The 19238-nt window shown below is 42.7% G+C and overlaps 1 protein-coding gene across 2 annotated transcripts in view; it reads right to left on the bottom strand.

Annotated features, from left to right (window-relative positions):
* The window catches only part of LOC139747028 (uncharacterized), a 585752-nt gene that overhangs the window by 42556 nt on the left and 523958 nt on the right, over positions 1-19238 (bottom strand). For both annotated transcript variants that reach the window (XM_071658778.1, XM_071658771.1), the window contains one exon: positions 16968-17066. In XM_071658778.1, coding sequence (XP_071514879.1) covers positions 16968-17066 — 99 coding nt within the window. The remainder of the gene's footprint in view (positions 1-16967; positions 17067-19238) is intronic.

Below are 19238 nucleotides of genomic sequence, written 5' to 3' on the forward strand. Positions count from 1 at the left end.
CCCCCATATCCAAAGCACAATTTAGTGCACTTTCTTCTTTCACTCTATATGGTTTTACAAAATCTATACTTTCATGTTTCCCTTTAAATACCATTACTTTACTTTTACTTGCATTAACCTTCAATCACCTATGCTTACACATGTCATAAAACACACTCACAACCTTCTGCAACTCCTCTTCACTCTCAGCAAAAAGCACATTATCATCACCAACAGGCTTGCAACTAGCCACCATATCTCACCACCACACTCCATCTCTGCATCCCTTTTCCCTAGTTTTACTTTCATCTCATCTCTCAGATTGGGGTGTCTAAATGTTTCTGGATGTAACCATGATGAGAAAAAAGGAGAGATATGTAGTATGTTTGAGGAAAGGAACCTGGATGTTTTGGCTCTGAGTGAAACGAAGCTCAAGGGTAAAGGGGAAGAGTGGTTTGGGAATATCTTGGGAGTAAAGTCAGGGGTTAGTGAGAGGACAAGAGCAAGGGAAAGAGCAGCACTACTCCTGAAACAGGAGTGGTGGGAGTATGTGATAGAGTGTAAAAAAGTAAACTCTAGATTGATACGGGTAAAACTGAAAGTGGATGGAGAGAGATGGGTGATTATTGGTGCATATGCACCTGGGCATGAGAAGAAAGATCATGAGAGGCAAGTGTTTTGGGAGCAGATGAATGAGTGTGTTTGTGGTTTTCATGCACGAGACCGGGTTATAGTAATGGGTGATTTGAATGCAAAGGTGAGTAATGTGGCAGTTGAGGGAATAATTGGTGTACATGGGGTGTTCAGCACTGTAAATGGAAAAGGTGAAGAGCTTGTAGATTTATGTGCTGAAAAAGGACAGGTGATTGGGAATACCTGGTTTAAAAAGCGAGATATACATAAGTATACGTATGTAAGTAGGAGAGAAGGCCAGAGAGCGTTATTGGATTATGTGTTAATTGATAGGCGCGTGAAAGAGAGACTCTTGCATGTTAATGTGCTGAGAGGTGCAACTGGAGGGATGTCTGATCATTATCTTGTAGAGGCAAAGGTGAAGATTTGTAGAGGTTTTCAGAGAAGAAGAGAGAATGTTGGGGGGAAGAGAGTGGTGAAAGTGAGCTTGGGAATGAGACTTGTGGGAGGAAGTACCAGCAGAGACTGAGTACAGAATGGAAAAAGGTGAGAACAAAGGAGGTAAGAGGAGTGGGGGAGGAATGGGATGTATTTAGGGAAGCAATGATGGCTTGCGCAAAAGATGCTTGTGGCATGAGAAGCGTGGGAGGTGGGTTGATTAGAAAGGGTAGTGAGTGGTGGGATGAAGAAGTAAGATTATTAGTGAAAGAGAAGAGAGAGGCATTTGGACAATTTTTGCAGGGAAAAAATGCAAATGAGTGGGAGATGTATAAAAGAAAGAGGCAGGAGGTCAAGAGAAAGGTGCAAGAGGTGAAAAAGAGGGCAAACAAGAGTTGGGGTGAGAGAGTATCATTAAATTTTAGGGAGAATAAAAGAATGTTTTCATAAAAAGATGTTTTGGAAGGAGGTAAGTAAAGTGTGTAAGACAAGGGAGCAAATGGGAACTTCAGTGAAGGGGGCTAATGGGGAGCTGATAACAAGTAGTGGTGATGTGAGGAGATGGAGTGAGTATTTTGAAGGTTTGTTGAATGTGTTTGATGATAGAGTGGCAGATATAGGGTGTTTTGGTCGAAGTGGTGTGCAAAGTGATAGGGTTAGGGATAATGATTTGGTAAACTGAAAAGAGGTAGTAAAACCTTTGCGGAAGATGAAAGCCACCAAGGCAGCAGGTTTGGATGGTATTGCAGTGGAATTTATTAAAAAAGGGGGTGACTGTATTGTTGACTGATTGGTAAGGTTATTAAATGTATGTATGATTCATGGTGAGGTGCCTGAGGATTGGCGGAACGCTTGCATAGTGCCATTGTACAAAGGCAAAGGGGACAAAGGTGAGTGCTCAAATTACAGAGGCATAAGTTTGTTGAGTATTCCTGGTAAATTATATGGGAGGGTATTGATTGAGAGGGTGAAGGCATGTACAGAGCATCAGATTGGGGAAGAGCATTGTGGTTTCAAAAGTGGTAGAGGATGTGTGGATCAGGTGTTTGCTTTGAAGAATGTATGTGAGAAATACTTAGAAAAGCAAATGGATTTGTATGTAGCATTTATGGATCTGGAGAAGGCATATGATAGAGTTGATAGAGATGCTCTGTGGAAGGTATTAAGAATATATGGTGTGGGAGGCAAGTTGTTAGAAGCAGTGAAAAGTTTTTATCGAGGATGTAAGGCATGTGTACGTGTAGGAAGAGAGGAAAGTGATTGGTTCTCAGTGAACGTCGGTTTGCGCTAGGGGTGTGTGACGTCTCCATGGTTGTTTAATTTGTTTATGGATGGGGTTGTTAGGGAGGTGAATGCAAGAGTTTTGGAAAGAGGGGCAAGTGTGCAGTCTGTTGTGGATGATAGAGCTTGGGCAGTGAGTCAATTGTTGTTCACTGATGGTACAGCACTGGTGGCTGATTCATGTGAGAAACTGCAGAAGCTGGTGACTGAGTTTGGTAAAGTGTGTGAAAGAAGAAAATTGAGAGTAAATGTGAATAAGAGCAAGGTTACTAGGTACAGTAGGGTTGAGGGTCAAGTCAATTGGGAGATAAGTTTGAATGGAGAAAAACTGGAGGAAGTGAAGTGTTTTAGATATCTGGGAGTGGATTTGGCAGTGGATGGAACCATGGAAGCAGAAGTGAATCATAGGATGGGGGAGGTGGTGAAAATTCTGGGGGCCTTTAAGAATGTGTGGAAGTCGAGAACATTATCTCGAAAAGCAAAAATGGGTATGTTTGAAGGAATAGGGGTTCCAACAATGTTGTATGGTTGCGAGGCGTGGACTATGGATAGAGTTGTGCGCAGGAGGGTGGATGTGCTGGAAATGAGATGTTTGAGAACAATGTGTAGTGTGAGGTGGTTTGATCGAGTAAGTAACGTAAGGGTAAGAGAGATGTGTGGAAATAAAAAGAGCGTGGATGAGGGAGCAGAAGAGGGTGTTTTGAAATGGTTTGGGCACATGGAGAGAATGAGTGAGGAAAGATTGACCAAGAGGATATATGTGTCGGAGGTGGAGGGAAAGAGGAGAAGTGGGAGACTAAATTGGAGGTGGAAAGATGGAGTGAAAAAGATTTTGTGTGATCGGGGCCTGAACATGCAGGAGGGTGAAAGGCGGGCAAGGAATAGAGTGAATTGGTTCGATGTGGTATACCGGGGTCGACGTGCTGTCAATGGATTGAATCAGAGCATGTGATGCGTCTGGGGTAAACCATGGAGAGTTATGTGGGGCCTGGATGTGGAAAGGGAGCTGTGGTTTCGGGCATTATTGCATGACAACTAGAGACTGAGTGTGAACGAATGGGGCCTTTGTTGTCTTTTCCTAGCACTACCTCGCACACATGAGGGGGGAGGGGGATGTTATTCCATGTGTGGCGAGGTGGCGATGGGAATGAATAAAGGCAGACAGTGTGATCTATGTGCATGTGTATATATGTATGTGTCTGTGTGTCTGTGCGTGTGTGGACGTGTATGTATATTCATGTGTATGGGGGTGGGTTGGGCCATTTCTTTCGTCTGTTTTCTTGTCCTACCTCGCAAACGTGGGAGACAGCGACAAAGCAAAATAAATATAAATAAATATATATATATATTTATTTATATATATTTTATATATATGCGTGCATAGTGCCATTGTACAAAGGCAAAGGGGATAAGAGTGAGTGCTCAAATTACAGAGGTATAAGTTTGTTGAGTATTCCTGGTAAATTATATGAGAGGGTATTGATTGAGAGGGTGAAGGCATGTATAGAGCATCAGATTGGGTAAGAGCAGTGTGGTTTCAGAAGTAGTAGAGGATGTATGGATAAGGTGTTTGCTTTGAAGAATGTATGTGAGAAATACTTAGAAAAGCAAATGGATTTGTATGTAGCATTTATGGATCTGGAGAAGGCATATGATAGAGTTGATAGAGATGCTCTGTGGAAGGTATTAAGAATATATGGTGTGGGAGGAAAGTTGTTAGAAGCAGTGAAAAGTTTTTATCGAGGATGTAAGGCATGTGTACGTGTAGGAAGAGAGGAAAGTGATTGGTTCTCAGTGAATGTAGGTTTGCAGCAGGGGTGTGTGATGTCTCCATGGTTGTTTAATTTGTTTATGGATGGGGTTGTTAGGGAGGTGAATGTAAGAGTTTTGGAAAGAGGGGCAAGTATGAAGTCTGTTGTGGATGAGAGAGCTTGGGAAGTGAGTCAGTTGTTGTTTGCTGATGATACAGCGCTGGTGGCTGATTCATGTGAGAAACTGCAGAAGCTGGTGACTGAGTTTAGTAAAGTGTGTGAAAGAAGAAAGTTAAGAGTAAATGTGAATAAGAGCAAGGTTATTATGTACAGTAGGGTTGAGGGTCAAGTCAATTGGGAGGTAAGTTTGAATGGAGAAAAACTGGAGGAAGTAAAGTGTTTTAGATATCTGGGAGTGGATCTGGCAGCGGATGGAACCATGGAAGCGGAAGTGAATCATAGGGTGGGGGAGGGGGCGAAAATCCTGGGAGCCTTGAAGAATGTGTGGAAGTTGAGAACATTATCTTGGAAAGCAAAAATGGGTATGTTTGAAGGAATAGTGGTTCCAACAATGTTGTATGGTTGCGAGGCATGGGCTATGCATAGAGTTGTGCGCAGGAGGGTGGATGTGCTGGAAATGAGATGTTTGAGGACAATGTGTGGTGTGAGGTGGTTTGATCGAGTAAGTAATGTAAGGGTAAGAGAGATGTGTGGAAATAAAAAAAGCGTGGTTGAGAGAGCAGAAGAGGGTGTTTTGAAATGGTTTGGGCACATGGAGAGAATGAGTGAGGAAAGATTGACCAAGAGGATATATGTGTCGGAGGTGGAGGGAACGAGGAGAAGTGGGAGACCAAATTGGAGGTGGAAAGATGGAGTGAAAAAGATTTTGAGTGATCAGGGCCTGAACATGCAGGAGGGTGAAAGGCGGGCAAGGAATAGAGTGAATTGGATCGATATGGTATAGCGAGGTTGACGTGCTGTCAGTGGATTGAATCAGGGCATGTGAAGCATCTGGGGTAAACCATGGAAAGTTGTGTGGGGCCTGGATGTGGAAAGGGAGCTGTGGTTTCAGGCATTATTGCATGACAGCTAGAGACTGAGTGTGAACGAATGGGGCCTTTGTTGTCCTTTCCTAGCGCTACCTCGCACATATGAGGGGGGAGGGGGATGGTATTCCATGTGTGGCGAGGTGGCGATGGGAATGAATAAAGGCAGACAGTGTGAATTGTGTGCATGGGTATATATGTATGTGTCTGTGTGTGTATATATATGTGTACATTGAGATGTATAGGTATGTATATTTGCGTGTGTGGACGTGTATGTATATACATGTGTATGGGGGTGGGTTGGGCCATTTCTTTCGTCTGTTTCCTTGCGCTACCTCGCAAATGCGGGAGAAAGCGACAAAGCAAAATGAATAAAAATAAATATATATATATATATATATATATATATATATATATATATATATATATATATATATATATATATATACATATATATATATATATTTTTTTTTTTTCAAACTATTCGCCATTTCCCGCATTAGCGAGGTAGCGTTAAGAACAGAGGACTGGGCCTTGAGGGAATACCCTCACCTGGCCCAATTCTCTGTTCCTTCTTTTGGAAAATTAAAAAAAAAAAACGAAGGGGAAGATTTCCAGCCCCCCGCTCCCTCCCCTTTTAGTCACCTTCTACGACATGCAGGGAATACGTGGGAAGTATTCTTTCTCCCCTATCCCCAGGGATAATATATATATATATATATATATATATATATTTTTTTTTTTTTTTTTTTTTTTTTTATACTTTGTCGCTGTCTCCCGCGTCTGCGAGGTAGCGCAAGGAAACAGACGAAAGAAATGGCCCAACCCCCCCCCCCATACACATGTACATACACACGTCCACACACGCAAATATACATACCTACACAGCTTTCCATGGTTTACCCCAGACGCTTCACATGCCTTGCTTCAATCCACTGACAGCACGTCAACCCCTGTATACCACATGACTCCAATTCACTCTATTTCTTGCCCTCCTTTCACCCTCCTGCATGTTCAGGCCCCGATCACACAAAATCTTTTTCACTCCATCTTTCCACCTCCAATTTGGTCTCCCTCTTCTCCTCGTTCCCTCCACCTCCGACACATATATCCTCTTGGTCAATCTCTCCTCACTCATTCTCTCCATGTGCCCAAACCATTTCAAAACACCCTCTTCTGCTCTCTCAACCACGCTCTTTTTATTTCCACACATCTCTCTTACCCTTACGTTACTTACTCGATCAAACCACCTCACACCACACATTGTCCTCAAACATCTCATTTCCAGCACATCCATCCTCCTGCACACATCTCTATCCATAGCCCACGCCTCGCAACCATACATCATTGTTGGAACCACTATTCCCTCAAACATACCCATTTTTGCTTTCCGAGATAATGTTCTCGACTTCCACACATTTTTCAAGGCTCCCAAAATTTTCGCCCCCTCCCCCACCCTATGATCCACTTCCGCTTCCATGGTTCCATCCGCTGACAGATCCACTCCCAGATATCTAAAACACTTCACTTCCTCCAGTTTTTCTCCATTCAAACTCACCTCCCAATTGACTTGACCCTCACCCCTACTGTACCTAATAACCTTGCTCTTATTCACATTTACTCTCAACTTTCTTCTTCCACACACTTTACCAAACTCAGTCACCAGCTTCTGCAGTTTCTCACATGAATCAGCCACCAGCGCTGTATCATCAGCGAACAACAACTGACTCACTTCCCAAGCTCTCTCATCCACAACAGACTTCATACTTGCCCCTCTTTCCAGGACTCTTGCATTTACCTCCCTTACAACCCCATCCATAAACAAATTAAACAACCATGGAGACATCACACACCCCTGCCGCAAACCTACATTCACTGAGAACCAATCACTTTCCTCTCTTCCTACACGTACACATGCCTTACATCCTCGATAAAAACTTTTCACTGCTTCTAACAACTTCCCTCCCACACCATATATTCTTAATACCTTCCACAGAGCATCTCTATCAACTCTATCATATGCCTTCTCCAGATCCATAAATGCTACATACAAATCCATTTGCTTTTCTAAGTATTTCTCACATACATTCTTCAAAGCAAACACCTGATCCACACATCCTCTACCACTTCTGAAACCGCACTGCTCTTCCCCAATCTGATGCTCTGTACATGCCTTCACCCTCTCAATCAATACCCTCTCATATAATTTACCAGGAATACTCAACAAACTTATACCTCTGTAATTTGAGCACTCACTCTTATCCCCTTTGCCTTTGTACAATGGCACTATGCACGCATTCCGCCAATCCTCAGGCACCTCACCATGAGTCATACATACATTAAATAACCTTACCAACCAGTCAACAATACAGTCACCCCCTTTCTTAATAAATTCCACTGCAATACCATCCAAACCTGCTGCCTTGCCGGCTTTCATCTTCCGCAGAGCTTTTACTACCTCTTCTCTGTTTACCAAATCATTTTCCCTAACCCTCTCACTTTGCACACCACCTCGACCAAAACACCCTATATCTGCCACTCTGTCATCAGACACATTCAACAAACCTTCAAAATACTCATTCCATCTCCTTCTCACATCACCGCTACTTGTTATCACCTCCCCATTTACGCCCTTCACTGAAGTTCCCATTTGCTCCCTTGTCCCACGCACCCTATTTACCTCCTTCCAGAACATCTTTTTATTCTCCCTAAAATTTACTGATACTTTGTCGCTGTCTCCCGCGTTTGCGAGGTAGCGCAAGGAAACAGACGAAAGAAATGGCCCAACCCCCCCCATACACATGTACATACACACGTCCACACACGCAAATATACATACCTACACAGCTTTCCATGGTTTACCCCAGACGCTTCACATGCCTTGATTCAATCCACTGACAGCACGTCAACCCCTGTATACCACATCGCTCCAATTCACTCTATTCCTTGCCCTCCTTTCACCCTCCTGCATGTTCAGGCCCCGATCACACAAAATCTTTTTCACTCCATCTTTCCACCTCCAATTTGGTCTCCCTCTTCTCCTCGTTCCCTCCACCTCCGACACATATATCCTCTTGGTCAATCTTTCCTCACTCATTCTCTCCATGTGCCCAAACCATTTCAAAACACCCTCTTCTGCTCTCTCAACCACGCTCTTTTTATTTCCACACATCTCTCTTACCCTTACGTTACTTACTCGATCAAACCACCTCACACCACACATTTTCCTCAAACATCTCATTTCCAGCACATCCATCCTCCTGCGCACATCTCTATCCATAGCCCACGCCTCGCAATCATACAACATTGTTGGAATCACTATTCCTTCAAACATACCCATTTTTGCTTTCCGAGATAATGTTCTCGACTTCCACACATTTTTCAAGGCTCCCACAATTTTCGCCCCCTCCCCCACCCTATGATCCACTTCCGCTTCCATGGTTCCATCCGCTGACAGATCCACTCCCAGATATCTAAAACACTTCACTTCCTCCAGTTTTTCTCCATTCAAACTCACCTCCCAATTGACTTGACCCTCACCCCTACTGTACCTAATAACCTTGCTCTTATTCACATTTACTCTTAACTTTCTTCTTCCACACACTTTACCAAACTCAGTCACCAGCTTCTGCAGTTTCTCACATGAATCAGCCACCAGCGCTGTATCATCAGCGAACAACAACTGACTCACTTCCCAAGCTCTCTCATCCCCAACAGACTTCATACTTGCCCCTCTTTCCAGGACTCTTGCATTTACCTCCCTAACAACCCCATCCATAAACAAATTAAACAACCATGGAGACATCACACACCCCTGCCGCAAACCTACATTCACTGAGAACCAATCACTTTCCTCTCTTCCTACACGTACACATGCCTTACATCCTCGATAAAAACTTTTCACTGCTTCTAACAACTTGCCTCCCACACCATATATTCTTAATACCTTCCACAGAGCATCTCTATCAACTCTATCATATGCCTTCTCCAGATCCATAAATGCTACATACAAATCCATTTGCTTTTCTAAGTATTTCTCACATACATTCTTCAAAGCAAACACCTGATCCACACATCCTCTACCACTTCTGAAACCGCACTGCTCTTCCCCAATCTGATGCTCTGTACATGCCTTCACCCTCTCAATCAATACCCTCCCATATAATTTACCAGGAATACTCAACAAACTTATACCTCTGTAATTTGAGCACTCACTCTTATCCCCTTTGCCTTTGTACAATGGCACTATGCACGCATTCCGCCAATCCTCAGGCACCTCACCATGAGTCATACATACATTAAATAACCTTACCAACCAGTCAACAATACACTCACCCCCTTTTTTAATAAATTCCACTGCAATACCATCCAAACCTGCTGCCTTGCCGGCTTTCATCTTCCGCAAAGCTTTTACTACCTCTTCTCTGTTTACCAAATCATTTTCCCTAACCCTCTCACTTTGCACACCACCTCGACCAAAACACCCTTTATCTGCCACTCTGTCATCAGACACATTCAACAAACCTTCAAAATACTCATTCCATCTCCTTCTCACATCACCGCTACTTGTTATCACCTCCCCATTTACGCCCTTCACTGAAGTTCCCATTTGCTCCCTTGTCTTAGGCACTTTATTTACCTCCTTCCAGAACATCTTTTTATTCTCCCTAAAATTTACTGATAGTCTCTCACCCCAACTCTCATTTGCCCTTTTTTTCACCTCTTGCACCTTTCTCTTGACCTCCTGTCTCTTTCTTTTATACTTCTCCCACTCAATTGCATATATATATATATATATATATATATATATATATATATATATATATATATATATATATATATATATATATATATTCCACAGAGCATCTCTATCAACTCTATCATATGGCTTCTCCAGATCCATAAATGCTACATACAAATCCATTTGCTTTTCTAAGTATTTCTCACATACATTCTTCAAAGCAAACACCTGATCCACACATCCTCTACCACTTCTGAAACCACACTGCTCTTCCCCAATCTGATGCTCTGTACATGCCTTCACCCTCTCAATCAACACCCTCCCATATAATTTACCAGGAATACTCAACAAACATATACCTCTGTAATTTGAGCACTCACTCTTATCCCCTTTGCCTTGTACAATGGCACTATGCAAACATTCCCTCAATCCTCAGGCACCTCACCATGAATCATACATACATTAAATAACCTTACCAACCAGTCAACAATACAGTCACCCCCTTTTTTAATAGATTCCACTGCAATACCATCCAAACCTGCTGCCTTGCTGGCTTTCATCTTCTGCAAAGCTTGTACTACCTCTTCTCTGTTTACCAAATCATTTTCCCTAACCCTCTCACTTTGCAAAGCACCTCAACCAAAACACCCTATATCTGCCACTCTATCATCAAACATATTCAACAAACCTTCAAAATACTCACTCCATCTCCATCTCACATCACCACTACTTGTTATCACCTCCCCATTAGCCCCCTTCACTGAAGTTCCCATTTGCTCCCTTGTCTTAAGCACTCTATTTACCTCCCTTGTCTTAAGCACTCTATTTACCTCCTTCCAAAACGTCTTTTTATTCTCCCTAAAATTCAATGATACTCTCTCACCCCAACTCTCATTTGCCTTCTTTTTCACCTCTTGCACCTTTCTCTTGACCTCCTGCCTCTTTCTTTTATACATCTCCCTCTCATTTGCAATTTTTCCCTGCAAAATTCATCCAAATGCCTCTCTCTTCTCTTTCACTAATAATCTTACTTCTTCATCCCACCACTCACTACCCTTTCTAATCAACCCACCTCCCACGCTTCTCATGCCAAAAGCATCTTTTGCGCAAGCCATCACTGCTTCCCTAAATACATCCCATTCCTCCCCCACTCCCCTTACCTCCTTTCTTCTCACCTTTTTCCATTCTGAGCTCAGTCTCTCCTGGTACTTCCTCACACAATTCTCCTTCCGAAGCTCACTAACTCGCACCACTCTCTTCACCCCAACATTCTCTCTTCTTTTCTGAAAACCCCTACAAATCTTCACCTTCGCCTCCACAAGATAATGATCAGACATCCCTCCAGTTGCACCTCTCAACACATTAACATCCAAAAGTCTCTCTTTTGCGCGCCTATCAATTAACACGTAATCCAATAATGCTCTCTGGCCACCTCTCCTACTTACATACGTATACTTATTTTATCTTGCTTTTTAAACCAGGTATTCCCAATCACCAGTCCTTTTTCAGCACATAAATCTACAAGCTCTTCACCATTTCCATTTACAACACTGACACCCCAAGTATACCAATTATTCCCTCAGCTGCCACATTACTCACCTTTGCATTCAAATCACCCATCACTATAACCCGGTCTTGTGCATCAAAACTACTCACACACTCATTTAGCTGCTCCCAAAACACTTGCCTCTTATGATCTTTCTTCTCATGCCCAGGTGCATATGCACCAATAATCACCCATCTCTCTCCATCAACTTTCAGTTTTACTCATATCAATCTAGAATTTACTTTCTTACCTTCTATCACATACTCCCACAATTCCTGTTTCAGGAGTAGTGCTACTCCTTCCCTTGCTCTTGTCCTCTCACTAACCTCTGACTTTACTCCCAAGACATTCCCAAACCACTCTTCACCTTTACCCTTGAGCTTCGTTTCACTCAGAGCCAAAACATCCAGGTTCCTTTCCTCAAACATACCATCCATCTCTCCTTTTTTCTCATCTTGGTTACATCCAGAAACATTTAGACACCCCAATCTGAGCCTTCAAGGAGGATGAGCACTCCCTGCGTGACTCCTTCTTCTGTTTCCCCTTTTAGAAAGTTAAAATACAAGGAGGGGAGGGTTTCTGGCCCCCCGCTCCCGTCCCCTTTAGTCACCTTCTATGACACGTGAGGAATGGGTGGGAAGTATTCTTTCTCCCCTATCCCAGGGATATATGGTGTGGGAGGCAAGTTGTTAGAAGCAGTGAAAAGTTTTTATCGAGGATGTAAGGCATGTGTACGTGTAGGAAGAGAGGAAAGTGATTGGTTCTCAGTGAATGTAGCTTTGCGGCAGGGGTGTGTGATGTCTCCATGGTTGTTTAATTTGTTTATGGATGGGGTTGTTAGGGAGGTAAATGCAAGAGTTTTGGAAAGAGGGGCAAGTATGAAGTCTGTTGTGGATGAGAGAGCTTGGGAAGTGAGTCAGTTGTTGTTCACTGATGATACAGCACTGGTGGCTGATTCATGTGAGAAACTGCAGAAGCTGGTGACTGAGTTTGGTAAAGTGTGTGAAAGAAGAAAGTTAAGAGTAAATGTGAGTAAGAGCAAGGTTATTAAGTACAGTAGGGTTGAGGGTGAAGTCAATTGGTAGGTAAGTTTGAATGGAGAAAAACTGGAGGAAGTACAGTGTTTTAGATATCTGGGAGTGGATCTGGCAGCGGATGGAACCATGGAAGCGGAAGTGAATCATAGGGTGGGGGAGGGGGCGAAAATCCTGGCAGCCTTGAAGAATGTGTGGAAGTTGAGAACATTATCTTGGAAAGCAAAAATGGGTATGTTTGAAGGAATAGTGGTTCCAACAATGTTGTATGGTTGCGAGGCATGGGCTATGGATAGAGTTGTGCGCAGGAGGGTGGATGTGCTGGAAATGAGATGTTTGAGGACAATGTGTGGTGTGAGGTGGTTTGATCAAGTAAGTAATGTAAGGGTAAGAGAGATGTGTGGAAATAAAAAGAGCGTGGTTGAGAGAGCAGAAGAGGGTGTTTTGAAATGGTTTGGGCACATGGAGAGAATGAGTGAGGAAAGACTGACCAAGAGGATATATGTGTCAGAGGTGGAGGGAACGAGGAGAAGTGGGAGACTAAATTGGAGGTGGAAAGATGGAGTGAAAAAGATTTTGAGTGATCGGGGCCTGAACATGCAGGACGGTGAAAGGCGGGCAAGGAATAGAGTGAATTGGATCGATGTGGTATACCGGGGTTGACGTGCTGTCGGTGGATTGAATCAGGGCATGTGAAGCGTCTGGGGTAAACCATGGAAAGTTGTGTGGGGCCTGGATGTGGAAAGGGAGCTGTGGTTTCGGGCATTATTGCATGACAGCTAGAGACTGAGTGTGAACGAATGGGGCCTTTGTTGTCTTTTCCTCACGCTACCTCGCACACATGAGGGGGAGGGGGATGGTATTCCATGTGTGGCGAGGTGGCGATGGGAATGAATAAAGGCAGACAGTGTGAATTGTGTGCATGGGTATATATGTATGTGTTTGTGTGTGTATATATATGTGTACATTGAGATGTATAGGTATGTATATTTGCGTGTGTGGACGTGTATGTATATACATGTGTATGGGGGTGGGTTGGGCCATTTCTTTCGTCTGTTTCCTTGCGCTATCTCGCAAACGCGGTAGACAGCGACAAAGCAAAATAAATATAAATATATATATATATATATATATATATATATATATATATATATATATATATATATATATATATATATATATATATATATCAAAAATCTACAGTAACATCACACAGCCCTGCTTCATATCTACATGTAACACAAACCTTTCCCTAAGCTCTCCACCTATTCCTACACCCATATTTGTTCCTCTTTAGAAGGCTTTCACACCATCCGAGAGTTGTCCCCCTATACCATATGTTCTTAACACATCCCATAAAGTATTCCACTTGACTCTGTCAAACACTTTCTCCAAATCCATAAAAGCTGCATACAACTTCTTACCTTTTACTAAATATTTTTCCAGGGTCGTCTTTAATAAAAAAAGAATCTGATCCATATATCCCCTTCCTTTCCTAAAACCCCCTTGCTCTTCTTATTCTGCATTCAGTCACTTCCATCACTCTATCAATTGATATTCTCACATACACTTTTCCTGGTATACTCAACAGACTTTTTATTATTATATTTATTATACTTTGTCGCTGTCTCCCACGTTTGCGAGGTAGCGCAAGGAAACAGACGAAAGAAATGACCCAACCCCCCCATACACATGTATATACATACATCCACACACGCAAATATACATACCTACACAGCTTTCCATGGCTTACCCAAGATGCTTCACATGCCTTGATTCAATCCACTGACAGCACGTCAACCCCGGTATACCACATCGCTCCAATTCACTCTATTCCTTGCCCTCCTTTCACCCTCCTGCATGTTCAGGCCCCGATCACACAAAATCTTTTTCACTCCATCTTTCCACCTCCAATTTGGTCTCCCTCTTCTCCTTGTTCCCTCCACCTCCGACACATATATCCTCTTGGTCAATCTTTCCTCACTCATCCTCTCCATGTGCCCAAACCACTTCAAAACACCCTCTTCTGCTCTCTCAACCACGCTCTTTTTATTTCCACACATCTCTCTTACCCTTACGTTACTCACTCGATCAAACCACCTCACACCACACATTGTCCTCAAACATCTCATTTCCAGAACATCCATCCTCCTGCGCACAACTCTATCCATAGCCCACGCCTCGGAACCATATAACATTGTTGGAACCACTATTCCTTCATACATACCCATTTTTGCTTTCCGAGATAATGTTCTCGACTTCCACACATTCTTCAAGGCCCCCAGAATTTTCGCCCCCTCCCCCACCCTATGATCCACTTCCGCTTCCATGGTTCCATCCGCTGCCAGATCCACTCCCAGATATCTAAAACACTTCACTTCCTCCAGTTTTTCTCCATTCAAACTCACCTCCCAATTGACTTGACCCTCAACCCTACTGTACCTAATAACCTTGCTCTTATTCACATTTACTCTTAACTTTCTTCTTCCACACACTTTACCAAACTCAGTCACCAGCTTCTGCAGTTTCTCACATGAATCAGCCACCAGCGCTGTATCATCAGCGAACAACAACTGACTCACTTCCCAAGCTCTCTCATCCCCAACAGACTTCATACTTGCCCCTCTTTCCAAAACTCTTGCATTTACCTCCCTAACAACCCCATCCATAAACAAATTAAACAACCATGGAGACATCACACACCCATGCCGCAAAGCTACATTCACTGAGAACCAATCACTTTCCTCTCTTCCTACACGTACACATGCCTTACATCCTCGATAAAAACTTTTCACTGCTTCTAACAACTTTCCTCCCACACCATATATTCTTAATACCTTCCACAAAGCATCTCTATCAACTCTATCATATGCCTTCTCCAGATCCATAAATGCTACATACAAATCCATTTGCTTTTCTAAGTATTTCTCACATACATTCTTCAAAGCAAACACCTGATCCACACATCCTCTACCACTTCTGAAACCACACTGCTCTTCCCCAATCTGATGCTCTGTACATGCCTTCACCCTCTCAATCAATACCCTCCCATATAATTTACCAGGAATACTCAACAAACTTATACCTCTGTAATTTGAGCACTCACTCTTATCCCCTTTGCCTTTGTACAATGGCACTATGCACGCATTCCGCCAATCCTCAGGCACCTCACCATGAGTCATACATACATTAAATAACCTTACCAACCAGTCAACAATACACTCACCCCCTTTTTTAATAAATTCCACTGCAATACCATCCAAACCTGCTGCCTTGCCGGCTTTCATCTTCCGCAAAGCTTTCACTACCTCTTCTCTGTTTACCAAATCATTTTCCCTAACCCTCTCACTTTGCACACCACCTCGACCAAAACACCCTATATCTGCCACTCTATCATCAAACACATTCGACAAACCTTCAAAATACTCACTCCATCTCCTTCTCACATCACCACTACTTGTTATCACCTCCCCATTTGCGCCCTTCACTGAAGTTCCCATTTGCTCCTTTGTCTTACGCACTTTATTTACCTCCTTCCAGAACATCTTTTTATTCTCCCTAAAATTTAATGATACTCTCTCACCCCAACTCTCATTTGCCCTTTTTTTCACCTCTTGCACCTTTCTCTTGACCTCCTGTCTCTTTCTTTTATACATCTCCCACTCAATTGCATTTTTTCCCTGCAAAAATCGTCCAAATGCCTCTCTCTTCTCTTTCACTAATACTCTTACTTCTTCATCCCACCACTCACTACCCTTTCTAATCAACCCACCTCCCACTCTTCTCATGCCACAAGCATCTTTTGCGCAATCCATCACTGATTCCCTAAACAGACTTATTCCCCTATAATTGCTACATAAATCCTTAGCACCTTTTCCTTTGAATAAAGGAACAATAATAGCTTTCACCCAATCCTTTTATCACAACCTTATGTTTCCATGCTAAAATACATATAAGATGCATCCACTCTATCACACTTTCTCCTCCACACTTCAGCATTTCAGCTGTAATCCCATCCACTCCAGGTGCCTTTCCACTTCTTCCAAAATTTTTATTTTTCTCTCCTTATTTCTCCCTCCCATTAACCCTCCTCATATTTCAATGAAGGCCAAGTCTTGATGTGGAATTTTGCCAGTGTCTGAAGCCTTCAGCTTAAAAGATACATACACTCTCACTATGGAAATAGACCACTGTGACATATCGGAACAAGTGTCAAAAACAATATGGTAATTCTTTTTCTTTTGAAATAAGAAGAGACAGAATGTATATTCTTTCAATGAATCTGTTCTGTAATCATTCAAATGGTATTAAACTTATTTTATACAAACGTTTACAACTCCTCACAATTGGAAAACTGCATTCTAAATACAATACACTGTTTATTTTCATGGAATGAAATGTAGCTATTACACTGTCCTTGGATTATAGGGTTTACTTGCTTTTTGTGTTAAGGTTTTACTACACTATACTGGACCTGTCCAATGAAATACAAAAATTATATAATCAATTATGACTTACCTGACTGAGATGTTCTCCATACCCAAGGCTCCTTGTGGCTCCTCTACTAGTTCCTTCTGCAGCATCTGCGTCACACTCCACCATTCCTTCTGCATCCTCCTATAGCGTGAAGTAGGTTTGGAGAAGTGAGATAATCAACAGCAGAGGGTTTGTGGTTTTGGTAGTACAAACTATGCTATAAAACCCTTAACATCCCATCAAGTTATCCTTTCCAAACCTTGCACTTCATGGTTTTTCAGTTTGTTCAATAAATGTAATTAACATTACAGTTTCAAAGATATTCATTTGACAAAGATAAGAAATCACTTCAGAAGAATTTTCATCAACTCCTTTCACTTTCATATTGTGTAGAACTTTTGTAGATATTTCAGCCCAATATACCAAAAAGTGCGAGGATAAGATCTGAGCATCAAATGAGTTGTCAGTGCTGATGTTTTATCATTTAATTGGCATACATAGAGATAATGATTACTGGTTATTATCATTATGTTTCATCCTATATAATAAATAAGAGACATGGTGAAAGGAATGGAGAGGTAAAAGTGTTGGCAAGGTAGATGAATCAAAGAATGCAAACCATTTCAACACACCCTCTTCTGCTCTCTCAACCACACTCTTTTCATTACCACACATCTCTCTAACCCTTTCATTACTTACTTGATCAAACCACCTTACACCACACATTGTCCTCAAACATTTCATTTCCAACACATATCCACCCTCTTCCGTATAACCCTATCTATAGCCCATGCCTCACAACCATATAATATTGATGGAATTACTATTCCTTCAAACATACCCATTTTTGCTCTACAAGATAACAGTCTCTCTTTCCACATATTCTTCACTGCTCCCAGAACCTTCGCCCCCTCCCCCACCCTCTGACTACTTCCATTTCCATGGTTCTATTCCCTGCTAAGTCCACTCCCAGATACCTAAAACACTTCACTTCCTCCAATTTTTCTCCATTTAAACTCACACCAACTACCCTGTCCCTCAACCCTGTTGAACCTATTAACCTTGCTCTTATTCACATTTACTCTCAACTTTCTATCACACACTTTTCCAAACTCAGTCACCAACTTATGCAGTTTCTCACTTGAATCAGCCACCAGTGCTGCATCATTGGCAAACAACAACTGACTCACTTCCCAGGCCCTATAATCCCCAACAGACTGCATACTCATCTCCCTCTCCAAAACTCTTGCATTTACCTCCCTAACCACCACATCCATAAACAACACTCCTGCCGCAGACTGACCTTCACTGAGAACCAATTACTCTCCTCTCTTCCTACTTGTACACATGCCTTATACCATTGATAAAAACTTTTCACTGCTTCTAGTAGCTTACGTTCCACACCTTATTCTCTTAAGACCTTCCTTAAAGCATCTCTATGCACCCTGTCATATGCCTTCTCATGAAGGGAACGAGGAGAAGTGGGAGACCGAATTGGAGGTGGAAAGATGGAGTGAAAAAGATTTTGAGTGATCGGGGCCTGAACATGCAGGAGGGTGAAGGCGGGCACGGAAGAGAGTGAATTGGATCAATGTGGTATACTGGGGTCGACGTGCTGTCAATGGACTGAATCAGGGCATGTGAAACGTCTGGGGTAAACCATGGAAAGTTCTGTGGGGCCTGGATGTGGAAAGGGAGCTGTGGTTTCGGGCATTATTGCATGACAGCTGGAGATTGAGTGTGAGCGAATGGGGCCTTTGTTGTCTTTTCCTGGCGCTGCCTCGCGCACATGAGGGGGGAGGGGGATGTTATTCCGTGTGTGGCAGGGTGGCGATGGGGTTGAGTAGGGGCAGACAGTGTGAATTTTGTGCATGTGTGTATATGTGCGTGTCTGTGTGTGTATACATGTGTGTACGTTGGGATGTGTGGGTGTGTATGTTTGCGTGTGTGGACGTGTGTGTGTGTGCATGTGTGTGGGGGTGGGTTGGGCCATTTCTTTCGTCTGTTTCCTTGCGCTACCTCGCAGGCGCGGGAGACAGCAACAAAGCAAAATAAATAAATAAATAAAAATATTTATATAAACTGGAAAGGATCACAACCCTGTGTGTGACCAAGCATATTCTCAAGAGTCCATGGGGAAAATGAAACACGATAAGTTCCCAAGTGCACTTTCGTGTAATAATCACATCATCAGGGGAGACACAAGAGAGAAACACAACAGTCAGCCGACATACAACAAAGAGACGCAGCCAGGATGCCACTTGGTAAATGTGCGATTGTCCAAGACAGACAACGATTGTATCATAAACTTAT

The sequence above is a fragment of the Panulirus ornatus genome, chromosome 5 (genome assembly GCF_036320965.1).
Source record: "Panulirus ornatus isolate Po-2019 chromosome 5, ASM3632096v1, whole genome shotgun sequence".
Taxonomy (NCBI): Eukaryota; Metazoa; Arthropoda; class Malacostraca; order Decapoda; family Palinuridae; genus Panulirus; species Panulirus ornatus.